Raw genomic sequence first — 16,834 nt, 5'->3', positions numbered from 1 at the left:
CAGAGCTGGGTAGTAACTAGATAAATTTACTCAGTTACATTTACTTGAGTAACTTTTTGGAAAAAAATTTACTGGAAAAAAATTTACTGGAAAAAAATTTACTGGAAAAAAATTTGTATGTTTATTACTACGCTGTAATTTTATAATGAAGTATCGCTAACTTATTCAGGGGTGAAAAGTAGTTTTAAATTCTTGCTGGCGTTCTCGTTACACCTGTTTACTTTCACCTCTGCTCTTACAGAACACACAAACACAACTCTTGGTTTTGATGATACATTTTTAGACAAACTGATGGGAGAAAGAGAGGATGGAATTGACAGAAGGCAAATACATCAGCACACCTTTGCTCAATTTCTGGATTTTCTACCCAATGAATGAAAAACAAACATGTTTTAATCAATAATTCACCAGACAAACCGATTAATTCTTCTTAAAGTTTCATAACTTTAATATTGAAAAAAACTAATTTGGATTTTTTTTTTTGGCCCTCATTTTGTTATTTGGTATTTTCATTTGTAAAATGCCAAACTTTCCACTTAATATATTTTGGTCTGTCTGATTATGTAATTTTTAAATATTAAATGATTGATAATTTGATCAGTTATTTGAGTAGACATTTTACTTTTTTACTCTTAGTGGAGTAATTACTTAGATACATTTTACTTTTACTTGCATAAATATATAGGGAATGTGCTGCTCTTATTAATGTATAATCCTTAGGAAACCCATTGAGCAAGATCACTAATTTAAATCAGGCTCCGAGTTTAAATAGAGCACGATAAAACACTGAAGATTTTATATTGGTATAATTTTGCTTATTTTCATTACTCGTCAACTCACATATTTTGTTTTTATTTTCATGTAGGTCTAAAAAAAGTTATATTTGGACCTAAAACCATTTGAAGAGAATTGTAAAAACATGCCACTCACAATATGGCGTCCTAGTTGGCGTGTATGGCAAGCCGTTTTAACATAAATTCGGTTTCGTCTGACTATCCGTAATTACATTCCAGATATCTAAAATTGCATTTTGACTATACAAAACTACATTTTGACTATCCGGAATGGTAATTTAAGATATTTGTATTTACATTTTGACTAGTAAGAATAATAATTCAAGATATCTTAAATTATATTTTNTGGCGTGAGTTCCAGACGCTCAGGAGGCTTCTGCGTCTATGCCGCCAAGCGTATTGACGTCACAAGGAGCCGCTGCACTTGGAGTAGAAAGGAGCGGCACCGTCTGTCCAATCAGAGCGCAGCTTTGTTCCAAGGAGAGCAGATTGCCTGGAGGGGATTGGGACGAAGAAAGGAGCGCACGGAGACTGTTCATGCTCAAACAGACACAAGGAGCAGCGTAGAGCGGAAATGAAAGGAATTTTAAAAAAACAAAAGAAGTCTAGTGAGACATTATGATGCAGCAAGGTCACCTGACATGAGCTGTGCAAGTAAAAACAAAAAAATATAAATTAAATTGAAGAATTCAGTTAAACCAGGCTAGAAAACAAACATATCTTACGTTGAACGGACTCTGTTTCCGCATAATTACATTTGTTTACATTTAGATAGAATTTTAACAAAAAGAGAAGCAAGAAAATGGAAATTACAATTTTAAAAAAGTTATTTATTATAAAAATAAAACTCACTTAAATAAAATTAATAATGAGGCTAAATAAATAAAATAAATTTTCATTCAATAATAACAAATTGTTTTACTCTAGCATCTCTTCAATGTTTTGCAAAAAAAAATATACACAAATAAACTAGATATTTATATGTAATATTTAAAAAGACATAACCATTTTTTCTTACTGTCTGACATTAATTCTGACTAAACTTTGCATTTTAAATGTCTGTGAGGGTTACCAAAAATATTTCGCTTGCTAAATGCCAGAGAAAAAATTAATACTTTATAAAAAAAATTACTCCACCTTTTAAACAGGTGGGTAAAGCCCAGGTGATGACGTTTGACTTGCAAGCCTCTGATTGGGTCTGAGTAACAGCTGAGGATTTATTTGAAGAAAATCAAACAAAACACTATGTTCATGTGTGGCATCACAAGAAAGAAAAAATTAAAAATAATTTCTGTCTGGTGTGTTTGAGCCATTTACATGACTAGATTTAGCTTTTTGTGGGTATTTCCACCTTGCAAATTATAAGGAAATGACATGAATGTAAAATGCTGCCATATGAGTGCAACAATACTCTGCTGCAGACACATGCAGCCTATTGTTTGGCATGCTTCATCTCTTTGAAGGGGGAAGTGAAACCCAGCTGTCGTCCATCTGCCAGTCTATTAATCACTGATTGCATAATTCACTGGTTATATTTCACTATTCCTCCTACCAGGTGGAGAAATCCTCACACTAGTCAAACAGAAAAATAAATGAAAGACGAGTTGTTTGAGAAAACATGTTTTATTTGCTCAGAATGTAAAGCAACACGGATGAACACACAATAATCAAGAAATACACAGCAGCCTTTTTTTTAACAGAAGTTTCAACGCTGCAGCTTAGAGGATATTCAGTTTAATTACATTTATCTAAAACAGATAATGCCTTCAGATAGCATCTGAATTTAAAGATGTGTTATGGTATGTTTAAAAATCCTCTGTTATCATGATTTAAAAGCAAAAGTTTGACTTTATATAGCACTGCTGTGTAAATATAAAACTCCCTGAGCCTCATCTGTGTGCATGTTTTGGCATTCACAAACAAAAGCATTTCATACCCAAGAGGATGTTTAAAAACTACAAAAACCTCCGCTCACACTCGATACTTGCTTTAAATAACTGACATATAAACACTCTTATAAAATATTGGCTTCATGTTCTTACTGTTTTTCCTTTTGTTTTTGGCTTTGCTGATCTCAGTAAGAAATCACGCAGTTCATTTCGTCGGCGAGTTCGTCCTCGAAGCGGGTCAGGTGACTGGCTCCCCGCGCTATCAGGTCCGCAGCCGCGCTCTCCATCTCGTCCAGGCTCATGTGACACGCTTCGGCAATCTCCCGCTTGGCAAAGCTCACAAATTTTGGATCCCTGGCGTACATACCGAGGCCCTCGGAGATCAAGATCTGTTGTTGGGAGTCGGAGAGATTAATATGTTGCCCATGTCGTGGTTATAAAACTATTTCAGATAAATAAAAAAGTAAAAGAAAAAGAAAAAGCATTCAGCAAAATTATATCGTTTCTCGCCAATAGTCTGTGATTGCAGATCTCGTGATTGCAGATGTAGTGATCTACGATCGATTACTTTGGCCTTGCAAGTTAAAAACTACAGACTGATACAGTAAAGGAATGCAGAAGTTTAATTAAGTCTTAAATGTATTTCTTTACTGTTACTTTTCTGGTTATTCATAGATTTTAAGTTTTGAGGGTTTGTTTGCCGATCGCGTCTCGATTGGTTCTTAAAGCGACTAAACATGGCTTTCTGTGAACGCCATCAGAATAATATTTCTGAAAGTTGATTAAATGTGATGAATAAAAAAACATCTACATCACTTTGTAAGGAAAACGTACCGATTCGACCAGACTGTCTGCGCTGCCTTTATCTATGATGCTCTGGTTGGCCGCAGGCGGCATCCTGACGCTGGTGAAGGTTCTGGTCTGACCCGGGTACCAGCCCGGTCGCTTCCCTGCAGGGAGGCTGGCAGAGCCGTCGCACCAGAGCGGCTGACTGGAGCCGCTTTCTTCGTCCACCAGGATCATGGGCGTGTAGATGAGCTTTCCGCGGCGCGCGGTGGGGGCGATTATTCCTGGAAGGGGCGTGGCTCCGGCCGCCGCCGCGTTGGCCCAGGAGGCGGACGACATGGAGGACACGCTGCTGGGCCGGGAGTCCAGGCTCTGCTGGTTCTGGCAGACAGCAGCAGTGGGTGAAGACTAACTGGAGGAAGACGAGACGACGTGTGGTCACCTTTTCGTGGCTCTCACCTGCAGGCGGGATCTGGACGGAGATGTGTTCCCCCGGTAGCTTCCAGGGACGGGCAGGTCGTCAGCGCTGGACTGAGGCTTCAGACACTGGAAGTTAAACGCAGGTTTCCGACCTGAAGCAGCGAGAAACGATAAACGTCTGCAGCTTCAGTAACTGTTCGCTCGTAAAACCGACTCAGAAACCGACTGCTGGACTCTCCACTGTGAAAGAAATTATTCTGGATTTTTACATTTTTTTCTTTAGTTCATTTTTCAAAATAAGAAAACAAACATTTTATTTCCTAAAATGAAACAAAATAGCAAAGGATGCAATTTTTCCTTAAATAAAGAATAATGTGTAAAATGTAAGACATAAAAAAGAGCGCAGGATTATTTAAACTAAACTAAATTAAACTGTAATAAACTAAACTAGACTAAGCTGAGCCAAGCTAATTAAACTAAGCTACGCTAAGGCAAACTAAATAAAGCTAAACTAAAATAAGCAATACTATTGTAAGCTAAACTAAACTAAGCTAAATTAAACTGAATAAAACCAAGCTAAGCTAAGCTAAGCTAATTATATTAAACATGTTAATAACGCTAGTTTGAATAAATAAAATTGTTCTTGACCTTTTGGTATGGCAGGAAGTAATCGTCTCCTGACAAAATGGGCTCCACTGTTCTCATTCCCGTTGTAGCCGTTCCCATTGTAGCCGTTCCCATTGTAACCAGTGTTCCCATTGTAACCAGTGCTCCCATTGTAGCAGCTGACGGTGCTGCCATTGTCATTGTAGCCGCTCATGGTACTTTCGTTCCTGTTGTAGCCGGTGTATCCGTTGCTGTTGTATTCGTTTGCATCGTAGGGAGCCGGGCTGACGGCGGCGCTGCCTCCATTCATGTTGTTTTCATTATAGGCCTTGCTGATGAAGCCATTGGGGTCGTGACCTTCATAGGGAATTTCTCCTATGCTGCTGGCTACGTCCAAACTCTGGCCGTTGTCTCCTGTTTCGGTTGGTACAGGAGAAATCGCCTCTTGATACTCAAACCTGCAAGAATGAAGAGGGAAAGAGGGGAAATATGGCATGTGGTAGTTCTGAAAAATGTTATTTTTTGTTTAAAGTTGACCTATGATGCTTCTTTGAACAGATTAAGGCTGGTTTATAGACTGTACAAAACACGTTCATTACATATTTGATCTAAAATCAATCTTAGATAATCAGATTTCTGTCTTGCCAATTCACCCTACCTATCAGAATGAGTCGTTTTATGGTGTCCTGTCACTTTAAATCCAAATAAGCTGCTGGCCACGCCCCCAAATCAAAGTTTACACTCCCTCATGAAAAAGGCTGCATACCATACATCTTTGAAAAGCAGAAGTGGAGCCTCCTGCACAACCAACAAGAAAGTATTAACTGTTTTCTGAATGCTTAGTCAACAATTAAACACTTGTGTTTTTCAGCAGCCATTGTACAGCTGAACAAATGTGCTGGAGCTCCACTTGGTTGCTAGGTAACGGGCCTGGACTCCGGTGGGGTTGCTAGCTAACAGCACAGTGACTTAACATTCTGGAGGTTTTTGAAACTGCTCATTTTCCAGACACATAAAAGGTCCCCATTAAAAACCTTAAATATTCAGACTCTATTCCTCACCCATCGACTGACGGTATGCTTGCTGCATACGCCTCACTGCTGTAAAACTGCTCTGCCGCTTCACTTTGAGTTGGAACGAGCGCATCTTTGAGGAAAAAGTCTTCTCCTCCCGATATCTCCGGTGGAGGTGGAGGAAGAGGCGAATCGCTGATGGAGAAGAAAGAACCGAGTCAAGAAACACCATAACATAAATCACCAGACAACGTGTCACCAGTATCAGCAAAGATGGGTTTATATATGACAAAGCATCAGTAATTTTCAAAAATTAGCTATTTAGAAAGATAATGACACTTAATTAAACATGAACAACCTACAGAAAGACTAGTTTCATTTCATCCACTGCTGTATTTTCTTTGTTGTTGATTTTTTACTTCCAAAATTTCTTTTAAACTTTTAAAATGTTGAAACAAAAATCACGGTGGGGCAACCGGTGGGCCGCCGTAGCATCCCTGCCACCGGGCTTAGCGAGACGTTTGGAGGAAACCCAGAGACGGACCGAAATGTAAATAATTTTCAAACGATCAAAATGAAAATCATTCCTATAAGTAACAAAATAACAGAATCAGCATACAGAAAACTCTTAAAACTTTAACAGAAACTGCAGGGCAGAGAATCCAGATATTTTAAGTAGGAGTAGAAATACTTCATAATTAAATGACTCAAGTAAAAGTGCAAATGCTTCTTAAAGTACAATTTTTCCTAAAAGTAGCTCAAGTAAATGTGAGTAACTGTAACCAGTTGCGATGCAGTCGGTACCTGACGGGAAGCGGTTCGGACCTTGTGGGCTGCTCAGTCACGACTCTCAGTCCGGCCAGCTCCGATCCGGGCCTCAGGTGTTCCTTTAGGGCCTCCACCTGCGTGGTGATCACCTCCCCGCCGGCGCCCCGGGGCGTGGGCTCCATGATCACCGCCGTGTGCTCCACCAGCAGGTCCAGAGGCGGCATCGGCGTGCTGGCGGGCGTGGGGTTCGCCGACGTCCCCGGCTCGCTGTCGAAGATCTCGTCGCCCGTCATCTCGCCCTCGGTGGCCTCCTCTTCTTCGAGGTCGCAGGCCATCGCCAGGCGCATCTCTGGAGCCAGGTCCTGCAGCGTCCGCAGCCCTTGCTAAAACACAGAAGGTACTTACAGCAAATGCTCACAGGATGCATGCTGGGAAATCTATGATTTCATGATTTTTAGTATCAAAAACAAAAAAATTTACATTGAGAAATTTATCGATGAGAAACTAACTTGGAAACAACCCATGTATGTAGAAAGACGTTAAAAGCGATAAGCATGTTGTTTAAAGTTTATTGTATTAACTGATCCTGTATGTTGACATTACATTACAGCTTCTTGATTTATCCACATCTAATAAATCATAACATTGTTTGGGGCGCTTCATGTCAGCCATATCTACAAAAGATTAAATTAATTCAAAATAATTTTTAAGCGTAAAAAATTTTTCAGATAGACTGCCTTCATCTTTTTTTTTTAGAAAACACAAGATCTTGACTATATTTTAGGTGAACTTTTATTATTTTTTATATATAAATATGTTTAATTAGCTGCTGATCTGCCAAAAGTTTTTACTTATTACTGCACACAGTTATTTAGATTTTCTTAACCTTTTTTCAGCTACAGATTTTAACTGTGAACAAACAGCAGGGCTGAATGCAAATGTAGTGGAAAAACATACATTTACGCGCCTTTAGCGCCCCCTAGTGGTAGGCGGCGATTTTGCAGAAAAGCAGAAAGATTTTAAAACAGAAAGATTTTTTTTTTTTTTTTACAGACTCGGCAAATATTTTATCCTTTGTCATACACATTTTTTTAAAATGAAAATAATCATAATAAAAAGAGTACAAAAATAAAATCAATTATTTGAGTACATTTATATAATAGAGAAACAAATAATAGAGGTACAGTTCTGCTTCTGCAAATTCCTTTAATATGACTCTAAGTGGAATGTACTCTGTTCTTCCCTCTTTTAATTTATTAAGAGTTTAAAAACATTTAGCTGTGGTGCTAAATGCTAAAAACCAGATGTAAATGAGAAAAGAATCCTTTTCACAAACTTCACATAAAAAGAGACTCAGAGTTTTTTTTGTTTGTGTTCATAGAAAGGATTTAAATTAAAAACTAGATCTTACCTGCAGTGCAGCAGCCTTGTCCTTCCTCTTGGATTTTCTTTCCCTCTCTTTCCTCTTTCTGTACTTTTTGAAGTAATCTTGGATCAGGAAACTGGCATAAAACTTTCCACAAGTCACCTCATCGCCTGACGAACGCAAACAGACATGCAAATATGAAAACTCAAGACAGCATTGTTTCCTTATGTTGAATAATTTAGAAATTTCTTAATCATCTTTCTGTACAGAAGAGGAATAGGGCCACCAAAAACTTAAATGAAATTCTGACTTTTTTAATCAGAATTTTAATTCTGTCAATCTGTCAAAATCCAAATAAATAACTAAACATTTTGAGGTGTGTGTCACTTATATTGCTATTAGTATGTGAAAAATAATTACATAACGGTTTCTTCCTTGTAGAATTTGCAAACCTGAATTTTATCCACTCTGAAAGCCTGGAGCAAATTTATCTGGTGGATTTCAGTTTAACGACTAGATATGCCAAATGGTGCACGGACAATTATACAATTCTGATTCTTATAAAAAGTCAGAATGCTGAGAAAAATAATCAGAATTCTTAGATTAAAATCACAATTTTGAGGAAAAGTCAAAATTTTTAGATTAAGTAAGAATTCCGAGAAAAACTCAGAATTCTCATAAAAAGTCAAAATTCTAAGAAAAAGTCAGAATTCTGAGAAAAGTAACCAGAATTCTGAGATTAAGTGAAAATACTGAGAAATAGTCACAATTTTTAGATTAAAGTCAGAATTCAGAGGAAAACAAGTCAGAGTTCTGTGAAAAAAGTAAGAATTCTGACATAAATTCAAAATTTTGAGAAAAAGTCAGAATTCTGAGAAAAGTCAAAATTCTGAGAAAAAGACAAAATTCCGGGTAAAAGTCAGAATTCTGAGAAAAAGTCAACATTTTTAGATTAAAGTCAGAATTCAGAGGAAAAAAAGTCAGAATTCTGTGAAAAAAGTAAGAATTCTGACATAAATTCAGAATTCTGAGAAAAAGTCAGAATTCTGAGAAAAGTCAAAATTCTGAGAAAAAAATCAGAATTCAGAGAAAAAAATCAGAATTCTGAGATTAATTAATACCATTATATTGCTAAAGCCATAATTATTTTTCTGTTTTTTTCAGTGGCCCTAATCCTCCATATTTCTGGGATTGGCGTTTGGCAGTTTTGCGTCTTGCCTCTAGGGGGCGGGATGATTTCATCGATGAGTTTGGGTTTTGTGTGTTTCCACAGCTTCTTGATGATAATCTTCAGCTCCTCGTTCTGCTGATCAACGGGACCTGGTGGAACCCAAACACAGATTTGTTAAATCAAAGACGCTGTTTGGCCACGCGGCTCCATGGATCCTCCCGACCTTCAGTTTTGATCTTCAGCGAAGTTCGGACGAGAGCGAACAGAGTGGCGTTGAAGGTGACGGTCCCGTCGGGGTGGAGGGGAACGTTCATGGCCACCAGCCTCTGAGGAGAAACGAGGAAGCAGAAAATATGAAATCTGCTCATTTCATTTCATACACTGCAAAAACACAAATGCATAACCACAAATCATAATTTAAAAGTTACATTAATTGAGTTGGGTTTTATTTTATGATAAATAAAAAGTTTTATTTAGCATAAGATTAATAATTACACATGAAACTATTTTAAAAATATGAACTGGATTACATATTTGTGTCCAGTGGGATTTGTTTGCTTTACTTTCTGAACATTTTGGTCATTAAACACAGAACTTTACCTGGTACTTTTAATCCAGTTTCTAGTGAAAATAACTTTATACACGTGGAATAATACAGAACTAAAAAGCATTATATTTTAAGTCAATAATTCCTCAATATTGATAAATATTGGCAGATTATTTCTAACATGGGATCTAGTACTTTTTTTAATCAACACTGAGGAGTTATTGACTTAAAATAAGCTCCTAAATTAAGCTGAAAAGTTACTTGGACGTCAGTTTTGTCTTATTTTTAGTGCGCTAATATATTTGCTGTGGAAACGACAGAAAAAAACTCAGTAACATTTTGCGTTTTTGCAGCTCTGCACGTGCTCACTCTTACTTTGCAAGCAACGCGATGAGGACAAAGCTTTCCAAAGCCGAGAGGAGGCTGAATCCTGCGTAGCATAGTGACGACATCGATGTGCTTGATGCGACCTCTGCAAACAGAAAACGGGTGAGACAGAGAAGTTTGCTGTGGAAACGGTGAAGCTGGACTGTGAGACGCACGTGGCTTCTGGGTCGTAGTCAGACCAAACCCGCTTGAACTCGTCCAGGTGGTGAGTCCCCAGAACCGTCCAGTCTCGGGTCAGATACTCAAAGTTGTCCATGATGACGGCAATGAACAAATTGATGATCTGAGAGAAAAGAGAAGCAGAAAAGGAGTTTATATATGTAACAAAATGATTCTGGAGATGTATTACAACAAATGAAATATGACACAGTAGTGTGTTGTTTAAATATATGAAGAAAAGCTATTGTACACTGCAAAAACACAAAATATTACTGAGTATTTTTGTTTAGTTCTTAGAGCAAATATCTTAGCGCACTTGAAATAAAACAAAACCTAACAGTAGCTTTTCAACAAGATTTAGGAGCTTGTTTTAAGTGAATAATTTCTTAATATTGATAAAACAATTACTAGTTCAACTGGTAGATTATTTCACTTATAGCAAGATATTTTTCCCAGGCTGTAAATAAAATAATTTACCAGATGAACTATAACTTTTTCATCAATATTAAGAAATTATTTACTTAAAACAATCCTCTACATCTTGTTGAAAAGAAATTTATAAGTTAGTTTTGTCTTATATCAAGTCTATTTGCAGTAGAAACTGCACAAAAATATTTTAAAATATGGTACAATCTTGTGTTTTTGCAGTGTAAAGGCAAGAATTAGAGGTTTTCAAGCATGTGTGTTAAAAGTTTGAGTTTGAATTTATTTAGTATTTTCTGTGATTCATGCAGGAACAACATTACAAATAGAGGCTCAAAAAGTTACACAAACACCTCCAGTATTAACTAGCTCAGAATTAGCCATGCTACCAGCAGGTTGACTGGGTGCACAGGAGAGTTGGGTGGTCCAGGGTTCTGGACGGGTCCACAGTCCGTCACAGAGCCACACAGGAAAAACAACCAAGTAAAAGAAAGAGCAAAGGTCCTTCCAGCTGCACGTCATCCAAAACCAGATGGAACAACTGTCTTAAAAAGAAACTGTTTCTCAAATAAAAACAAAGAATTAAAGTTCACTAAAAAGCAAGGGAATAATGTTGGTTGCGCAGGAAGCTCTACTAATGCTTTTCAAAATGGACAGTTGTATAACTGGACATCTGTTTCCAGCCATTTTCATGTGACGGTGTAAACCCAGCAGCAGCTTATTTGGATTTAAAGTGACAGCAGCCCTAAAACATTCTGAACTGATCAGACTAAAATCTCATTTTCTAAGAATGACTGTGCAAATAAATTTAACAAACATGCTTTGTGTAGGCCACTGCTCTATCCTAACATGTTCAAGGGAGTTAAATCATATATAACTGATGACATGAAAGCCCAACCGTAAAACGTTTACTTTCCGTTTCTTTAGGTGTGCAGCTGCTGTTTGAGCCGCAGGTTTTTGTTCTGACGGCTCAGATTCACCTTCAGCCGACCGAGCTAGCATCTTAAAATAGCACAGGGAGCATATTAGCTCCTGTACCCAAATATGTGCAGCCCATTAAACCTTTGTGATGCGGGCGTGCATCACCACTCATCTGTGGATAAACAAAACCGTCAGTGTGCTGCCTCTGAAATGCTGCCGTCCCTATTTTCATCCAGCTTCGATTCCGCCTGACCTGGCAGTCGGTCGACGCTCAGGGTTTGAATTAATTGCAGCTAAATTTAGAGCCCGTAATCTGAAGACTATCTGAGTGAAGCGAGGGGAAAAGTAAAACGTCAGGTCAGCCTTCGCTCACCAGGTAAGCGCAGAGCATGAAGAAGCTGATGAAGTAAAGGTAGGCCAGGTTACTCCCGCAGGTGTACTCTTCGCCGGGCTCGACGTCGGCCTCCGGGTCGCAGCGCCGGCCGGGCAGCGCGCCCAGCATGATCTGCTGCCACTGCTCTCCAGTGGCACACCTGCAACACAGGAAGCAGTTTTAATTCAGCCTGGTTTACATGCTCCTTCAGGCTCATTTTGTTATGTTAACGACATCTATGTCTTTTATTGGGATTTTACGTAATGGATCAATACAAAGTACAGCATTGGTGGGAGATGGAAGAAAACTGATGGGTGGTTTTAAACTATTAGGTGTAGTATGGATATGCATAGTGATAACTACGTTTAGATGGCTAGATGACTGACGGTGCGTTCACACCAAACGCACTTAAAGCATCAGGAGGTTTACAGTCAAAGTCTATGTGGAGGCGCATCGAGGCGCGTTTTGAAGCGCTTTGAGATTTTGACGCACATTAAGGGAATTCAAAGTTTCCAATGTTGGAGATGGAAAATCTGAACTTTCGTCGCTGGACGCAGAGCATCACCCAATCAGAGAGACTCCGCTTTGTGGCGTAGTGGTACATCTTCTGACGTGATCTCAGATGAACTAAATTTCGCCGTTTGCTCTCGTCCTATAATCTACGACCAATCGAGTTACGACTACAGAGGCAGGATCCTCTTCCTGGATGAGGCTCAGCCAGGAAGTTATAACTTTTACGTTTTGAAAATACTTCCCCTCATTTGAGCTATCCAAATCCGACCAGCAAAAACGGTGAGTCACGTCAAATAAACGATAAATAAACATTGTATTTATCTAGACGAAATGTGCAGGAGGTGGTAGACGAGCATGAGGGACACCAAGAAGTCTCCTCCCAACTTTCAGTTTTACTACTCTTCAATTACGCACCACTTTGTTTTTTTTATTTAATCTAACAGAAATTTCAGTCAACTTCCAGACCAATAAGGTTTAAGAACCGCTGTTGGAAGAAGCGAGTTGAAACGTCTTACCTAAAAAGAACCAGAACCGCCATGAAGAAGGTCTGGAAGTTGCAGTTTCTGTTGATGTCTGTGTCGTCATCGATGGCTACTTTCCCAAACATCTGGGCGGACAAACAGCAGAGAAACTGTTAACCAGGAAAAGCAGCGTTCCAACCTTTTCCAGAGACTCACCTGCATGCCGATCACAGCGTAGATGAAGAAGATCATAGCGATGAGGAGGCCGACGTACGGCAAGGCCTGGAGAGACGGAAAAAAAATAAAAATCGTCTCATGTCCCGGTAAAATGCCGGCAGAATTTTACCGCATATGAATTTTATCACATTTATACGGTAAAATTTTGGCAACCACAGCTGTTTTTTTTTAAATAGAGTATAAAAAAGTAATAAGACGATATTTGTGACAGAAGAGTCTCTGACCTGCAGGGATTTGACAAAAGTCCAGAGAAGAGTTCGGATGCCTTCTCCTTTGCTGAGCAGCTTCACCAACCTCAACACTCGGAACAAGCGGAAGAACGTGATGGACACTTTCCCGCTTTCTCCTTTTCCACCACCCTGGAAAAAACAAAACTATTTGGGTTAATATAAACCCTAATAGAAACGGGAGAAAGGTTTGACGGCATCTTGATCCAATAATCACCTCTCCATGGCCGCCTCCTCCCTGGATCATCAGTTAAGCAACAGAGAAAGAAACAGTTAAAAATACATTGAATTATTTCTATTTTTAAACAATTCCTAATTGTTTTTGTATTCTCCGTTGTTGACATCTTTTAATAATAAGGAACTACCTGATAATTACAGTGTAATAATGTTGTTAATTACATGGAATTAGCGTATTATCAGATTGTTTTCAAATAATTACTTTATCTTTAATAACTTTCTGTGAGCTGTTACAATCATGTTACAATTAACATTTTATCATCAGCAGACATTAAGTCCATGGTTACACAAATTTAAAACAACAAAAGAAATAAATCACAATAAAAATAGAAAGCACATTCAAAATATAAAAGTATGATATAAACATGCATAATATCCAATTTTTATTTAATAATCAAAATGATCACATTTCTAAACATTAAGTTACTATTTTATTGCTAATATCTTAATACAAACGGTTACTAACTGGTAATTACATTGTAATTACAATGTTAATTACATATTATTATCAAGGTATTGGATGTTTACTACCAAACTATTTCCAAGTTAATTCTGCTTTTACTGGACGGCAACAAGAAGCCAGACTGAAATAAATTTATCTGATTAACATAAAATCAAGATAAGTGTTTATCTTTATTTTAGAAACACTTTAATAACGAAGCTGAGATTGTATTGATGGAAAGTTGAGTGGAAGGAAAAAGTGTCATAAAGAGGTGCATAACTAACACATTCTAAAATCTTTTCCAAGTATTTCTTCCAAAGGTAAATGTGGGTGAAAACTCCTTACGCTAAATTCAGACACTGCGATGTCCAAGACGCTGCCGACAACAATCAGAGCGTCAAATGAGTTCCAGGGGTCGATGAAGTAATGCTGACAGATGAAAACAAGCAAACAGGAACGTGAAGTCAAAGAGTCATCACCAGGAAACTCGGCGTGCGGCGGGAAAACTCACATGAGCTCGAAGAGCCATCAGCTTGATGATCATCTCTATGGTGAATACCACGGTGAAGATCATGTTGAGGATGTCCATGATGGAGGTGAACAACTTCGACTGCTCATAATGCTAAAAACATAAATAAAAACACCAACGTGAAATTATTTTCAGGATTTTCTGAGAGATTCAGGGAAGAAATGTCCGGTTGTTACTAATATTATTATTATTCCATAGATTTTCTTGTCATGTTATGAGTCCGTTTGTAACCTTTTTGTCTGTGTCAGGGGTGTCAAACTCATTTTCGTTTTGGGCCAAATCAAGATCCTGAATGCTCTTAAAGTTTTGAGAACAAAAGACATGAAATCCTGCTTTCAAAATGAAATTGTAAGCAAAAGTATTAAAGGTTGAGAACAAAAGACATGAAGTCCTGCTTTCAAAATGAAATTGTAAGCAAAAGTATTAAAGGTTGAGAACAAAAGACATGAAGTCCTGCTTTCAAAATGAAATTGTAAGCAAAAGTATTAAAGGTTGAGAACAAAAGACATGAAGTCCTGCTTTCAAAATGAAATTGTAAGCAAAAGTATTAAAGGTTGAGAACAAAAGACATGAAGTCCTGCTTTCAAAATGAAATTGTAAGCAAAAGTATTAAAGGTTCAGGTTTTCATACTGAAAATGTGTGCTCTTGGATTATGGCAGGAAAATTCCCCCATATGAAATGTGCTATATAGATAAAGTTGTCTTGCCTACTGATTGCTTATTTCTTTGTTTTTGAAAATCTGTTTGAAATAAGTAACTCAAGTAGAAAAACGGTACCTGAACACCCAGAGTGAGAGTGTTTCCCAAAATCAGCACAAACATGACATATTCAAACTGGCTGGAGTTGATGATCCTCCAGAACTTCAGCTGCGACGGGTTTTTAGGGATGTAAATCTTTATTGGCTGAGCTTTCAGGGCATAATACACACACTGCCTCTGCGTCGGGCGAAACAGAGAGAAAAACTGGTCAGTTTGGATCAGTTAGACGAAAATACAATCAATTTATTTAATCTGAAATTAAAACAATTCAAATATCTTTAAAAAAATGGCTGACTTGATTCTTGTTGAGTTCGCAGTTTTTGAACTCGGCCTCTCCTTGCTCCCGAAAAGTGATGATGACGAAACCCACGAATATGTTCATCATGAAGAAGGCGATGATGATGATGTAGATGATGAAGAAGATGGAGATCTCCACTCTGTAGTTGTAAATTGGGCCTCGGTTTATGGCGTTGGCATCCACGGCCCGGTACAGAAGCCTTCACAGAGAAAGAAAACACAAAACATGGCAATCTGGTTTCTGCACTGCAAAAACTAAATCTTACCAAGAATTCTTGGTCCAGTTTCTTCGACCAAAACAAAACAAACTTTTCAGCAGTAAATAGGAGCTTCTTTTTCCTTAATATTGACAAAAAAAGTACTTTGTCCATTGGAAGATTACTTCATTTATAACAACCACTTAGCATTGTTTGTTTATTTAGGTTTTTTTTTTTATTATTGACCTTTTATAAGACTTTATAGTTGGTATTTAGGTATTGATATTCCGGTCTTCCAATAACGCAAAGCTATCAAGTGATATTTTCAAATTTCCTGTCAACTTTAAACATTTTTTAACTCATAAACATGGCGACTGGCTGGATGAATGACTGCCCTGGCGCACCGGGCTTTTTCTGTTGGAAACCCTGAATAGCAATAATAATAACGGTTATACGTTGAACTAGAACAGGGGTGGCCAAGTCCAGTCCTCGAGAGCCACCATCCTGCAAGTTTTAGAAGTATCCTTACTCCAACACACCAGGATCAGCTCTACAGAGGCCTGATAACAAGCCATTCATTTGATTCAGGTGTGTTGAAGCAGGGATGCATCTGAAAGTTGCAGGATGGTAGCTCTCGAGGACTGGACTTGGCCACCCCTGAACTAGAAGAACAAACCCAAAACTCACTGAGGCCAGCCTTCAAACGTCGACACGGTGAACAGAGCCAGCATTCCCATCAGCACGTTGTCGAAGTTAAAGTCACTGTTTTCCCAGATCCTCTCTCTGACCATGGGGTGGTTCATGTCCCCGTCTTTATACACCACAAAGGTTCCCCTGGAATCACACAAACACACAACTTCGCAGTCAAATAAACCTAATTTCAGGAATTTCAGGAAGCTGTGAGAGCAAATTAAACTTACTTGCACTCGTCTGGAGTGTGTTTGGCTTCGTCTGTGCAGCTGTAGAATCGGCCCTGAAAACATCCAAACCAGAGAGTTTAGCCACCAGCAGCCGTCTCTGGAAACTTTCCGTTTATAAAGAGAAAACACTGGCGAAGGTGAGGGAACCTTGAAAAGCTGCACTCCAATGCAAGCAAACATGAACTGAAGCAGAGTGGTGACGATCAGGATGTTGCCGATGGTGCGAATCGCCACAAAGACACACTGCACCACGTTCTGCCAAGACCACAAGCAGTTTTATTCAATAATCAAATACATTTTTATCAGCAAATTTTTTATTTAAAAATTTAAAAGTCTGAAATTTTTTAAATTAATTTTTTCTTTTAATTTAAAACCAAAATCATTTCGGTTTT

At 38.3% G+C, this 16,834-nt stretch overlaps 1 protein-coding gene across 1 annotated transcript in view; it reads right to left on the bottom strand.

The window, feature by feature from the left end:
- Window positions 1–2,401: 2,401 nt before the first annotated feature.
- cacna1fa (calcium channel, voltage-dependent, L type, alpha 1F subunit a) overlaps window positions 2,402–16,834 on the bottom strand; it is a 31,071-nt gene continuing 16,638 nt past the window's right edge. Inside the window, exons 25-47 of the mRNA XM_007553535.2 lie at window positions 16,590–16,697; window positions 16,443–16,495; window positions 16,210–16,356; window positions 15,324–15,525; window positions 15,047–15,205; window positions 14,252–14,362; window positions 14,086–14,169; window positions 13,279–13,299; window positions 13,059–13,193; window positions 12,814–12,879; window positions 12,652–12,743; window positions 11,624–11,783; window positions 9,903–10,030; window positions 9,736–9,832; window positions 9,037–9,139; window positions 8,861–8,962; window positions 7,688–7,812; window positions 6,313–6,659; window positions 5,557–5,703; window positions 4,538–4,953; window positions 3,929–4,041; window positions 3,518–3,850; window positions 2,402–3,072 (exon numbers count right to left, since the gene is read on the bottom strand). Of these exons, the coding sequence (XP_007553597.2) occupies window positions 2,869–3,072; window positions 3,518–3,850; window positions 3,929–4,041; window positions 4,538–4,953; window positions 5,557–5,703; window positions 6,313–6,659; window positions 7,688–7,812; window positions 8,861–8,962; window positions 9,037–9,139; window positions 9,736–9,832; window positions 9,903–10,030; window positions 11,624–11,783; window positions 12,652–12,743; window positions 12,814–12,879; window positions 13,059–13,193; window positions 13,279–13,299; window positions 14,086–14,169; window positions 14,252–14,362; window positions 15,047–15,205; window positions 15,324–15,525; window positions 16,210–16,356; window positions 16,443–16,495; window positions 16,590–16,697 (3,453 nt within the window). The 3' untranslated portion in view covers window positions 2,402–2,868. The remainder of the gene's footprint in view (window positions 3,073–3,517; window positions 3,851–3,928; window positions 4,042–4,537; window positions 4,954–5,556; window positions 5,704–6,312; window positions 6,660–7,687; window positions 7,813–8,860; window positions 8,963–9,036; window positions 9,140–9,735; window positions 9,833–9,902; window positions 10,031–11,623; window positions 11,784–12,651; window positions 12,744–12,813; window positions 12,880–13,058; window positions 13,194–13,278; window positions 13,300–14,085; window positions 14,170–14,251; window positions 14,363–15,046; window positions 15,206–15,323; window positions 15,526–16,209; window positions 16,357–16,442; window positions 16,496–16,589; window positions 16,698–16,834) is intronic.

This window comes from Poecilia formosa, unplaced genomic scaffold (genome assembly GCF_000485575.1).
Source record: "Poecilia formosa unplaced genomic scaffold, Poecilia_formosa-5.1.2 Scaffold57, whole genome shotgun sequence".
NCBI lineage: Eukaryota > Metazoa > Chordata > Actinopteri > Cyprinodontiformes > Poeciliidae > Poecilia > Poecilia formosa.
This window is presented reverse-complemented; position numbering and strand designations above follow the sequence as displayed.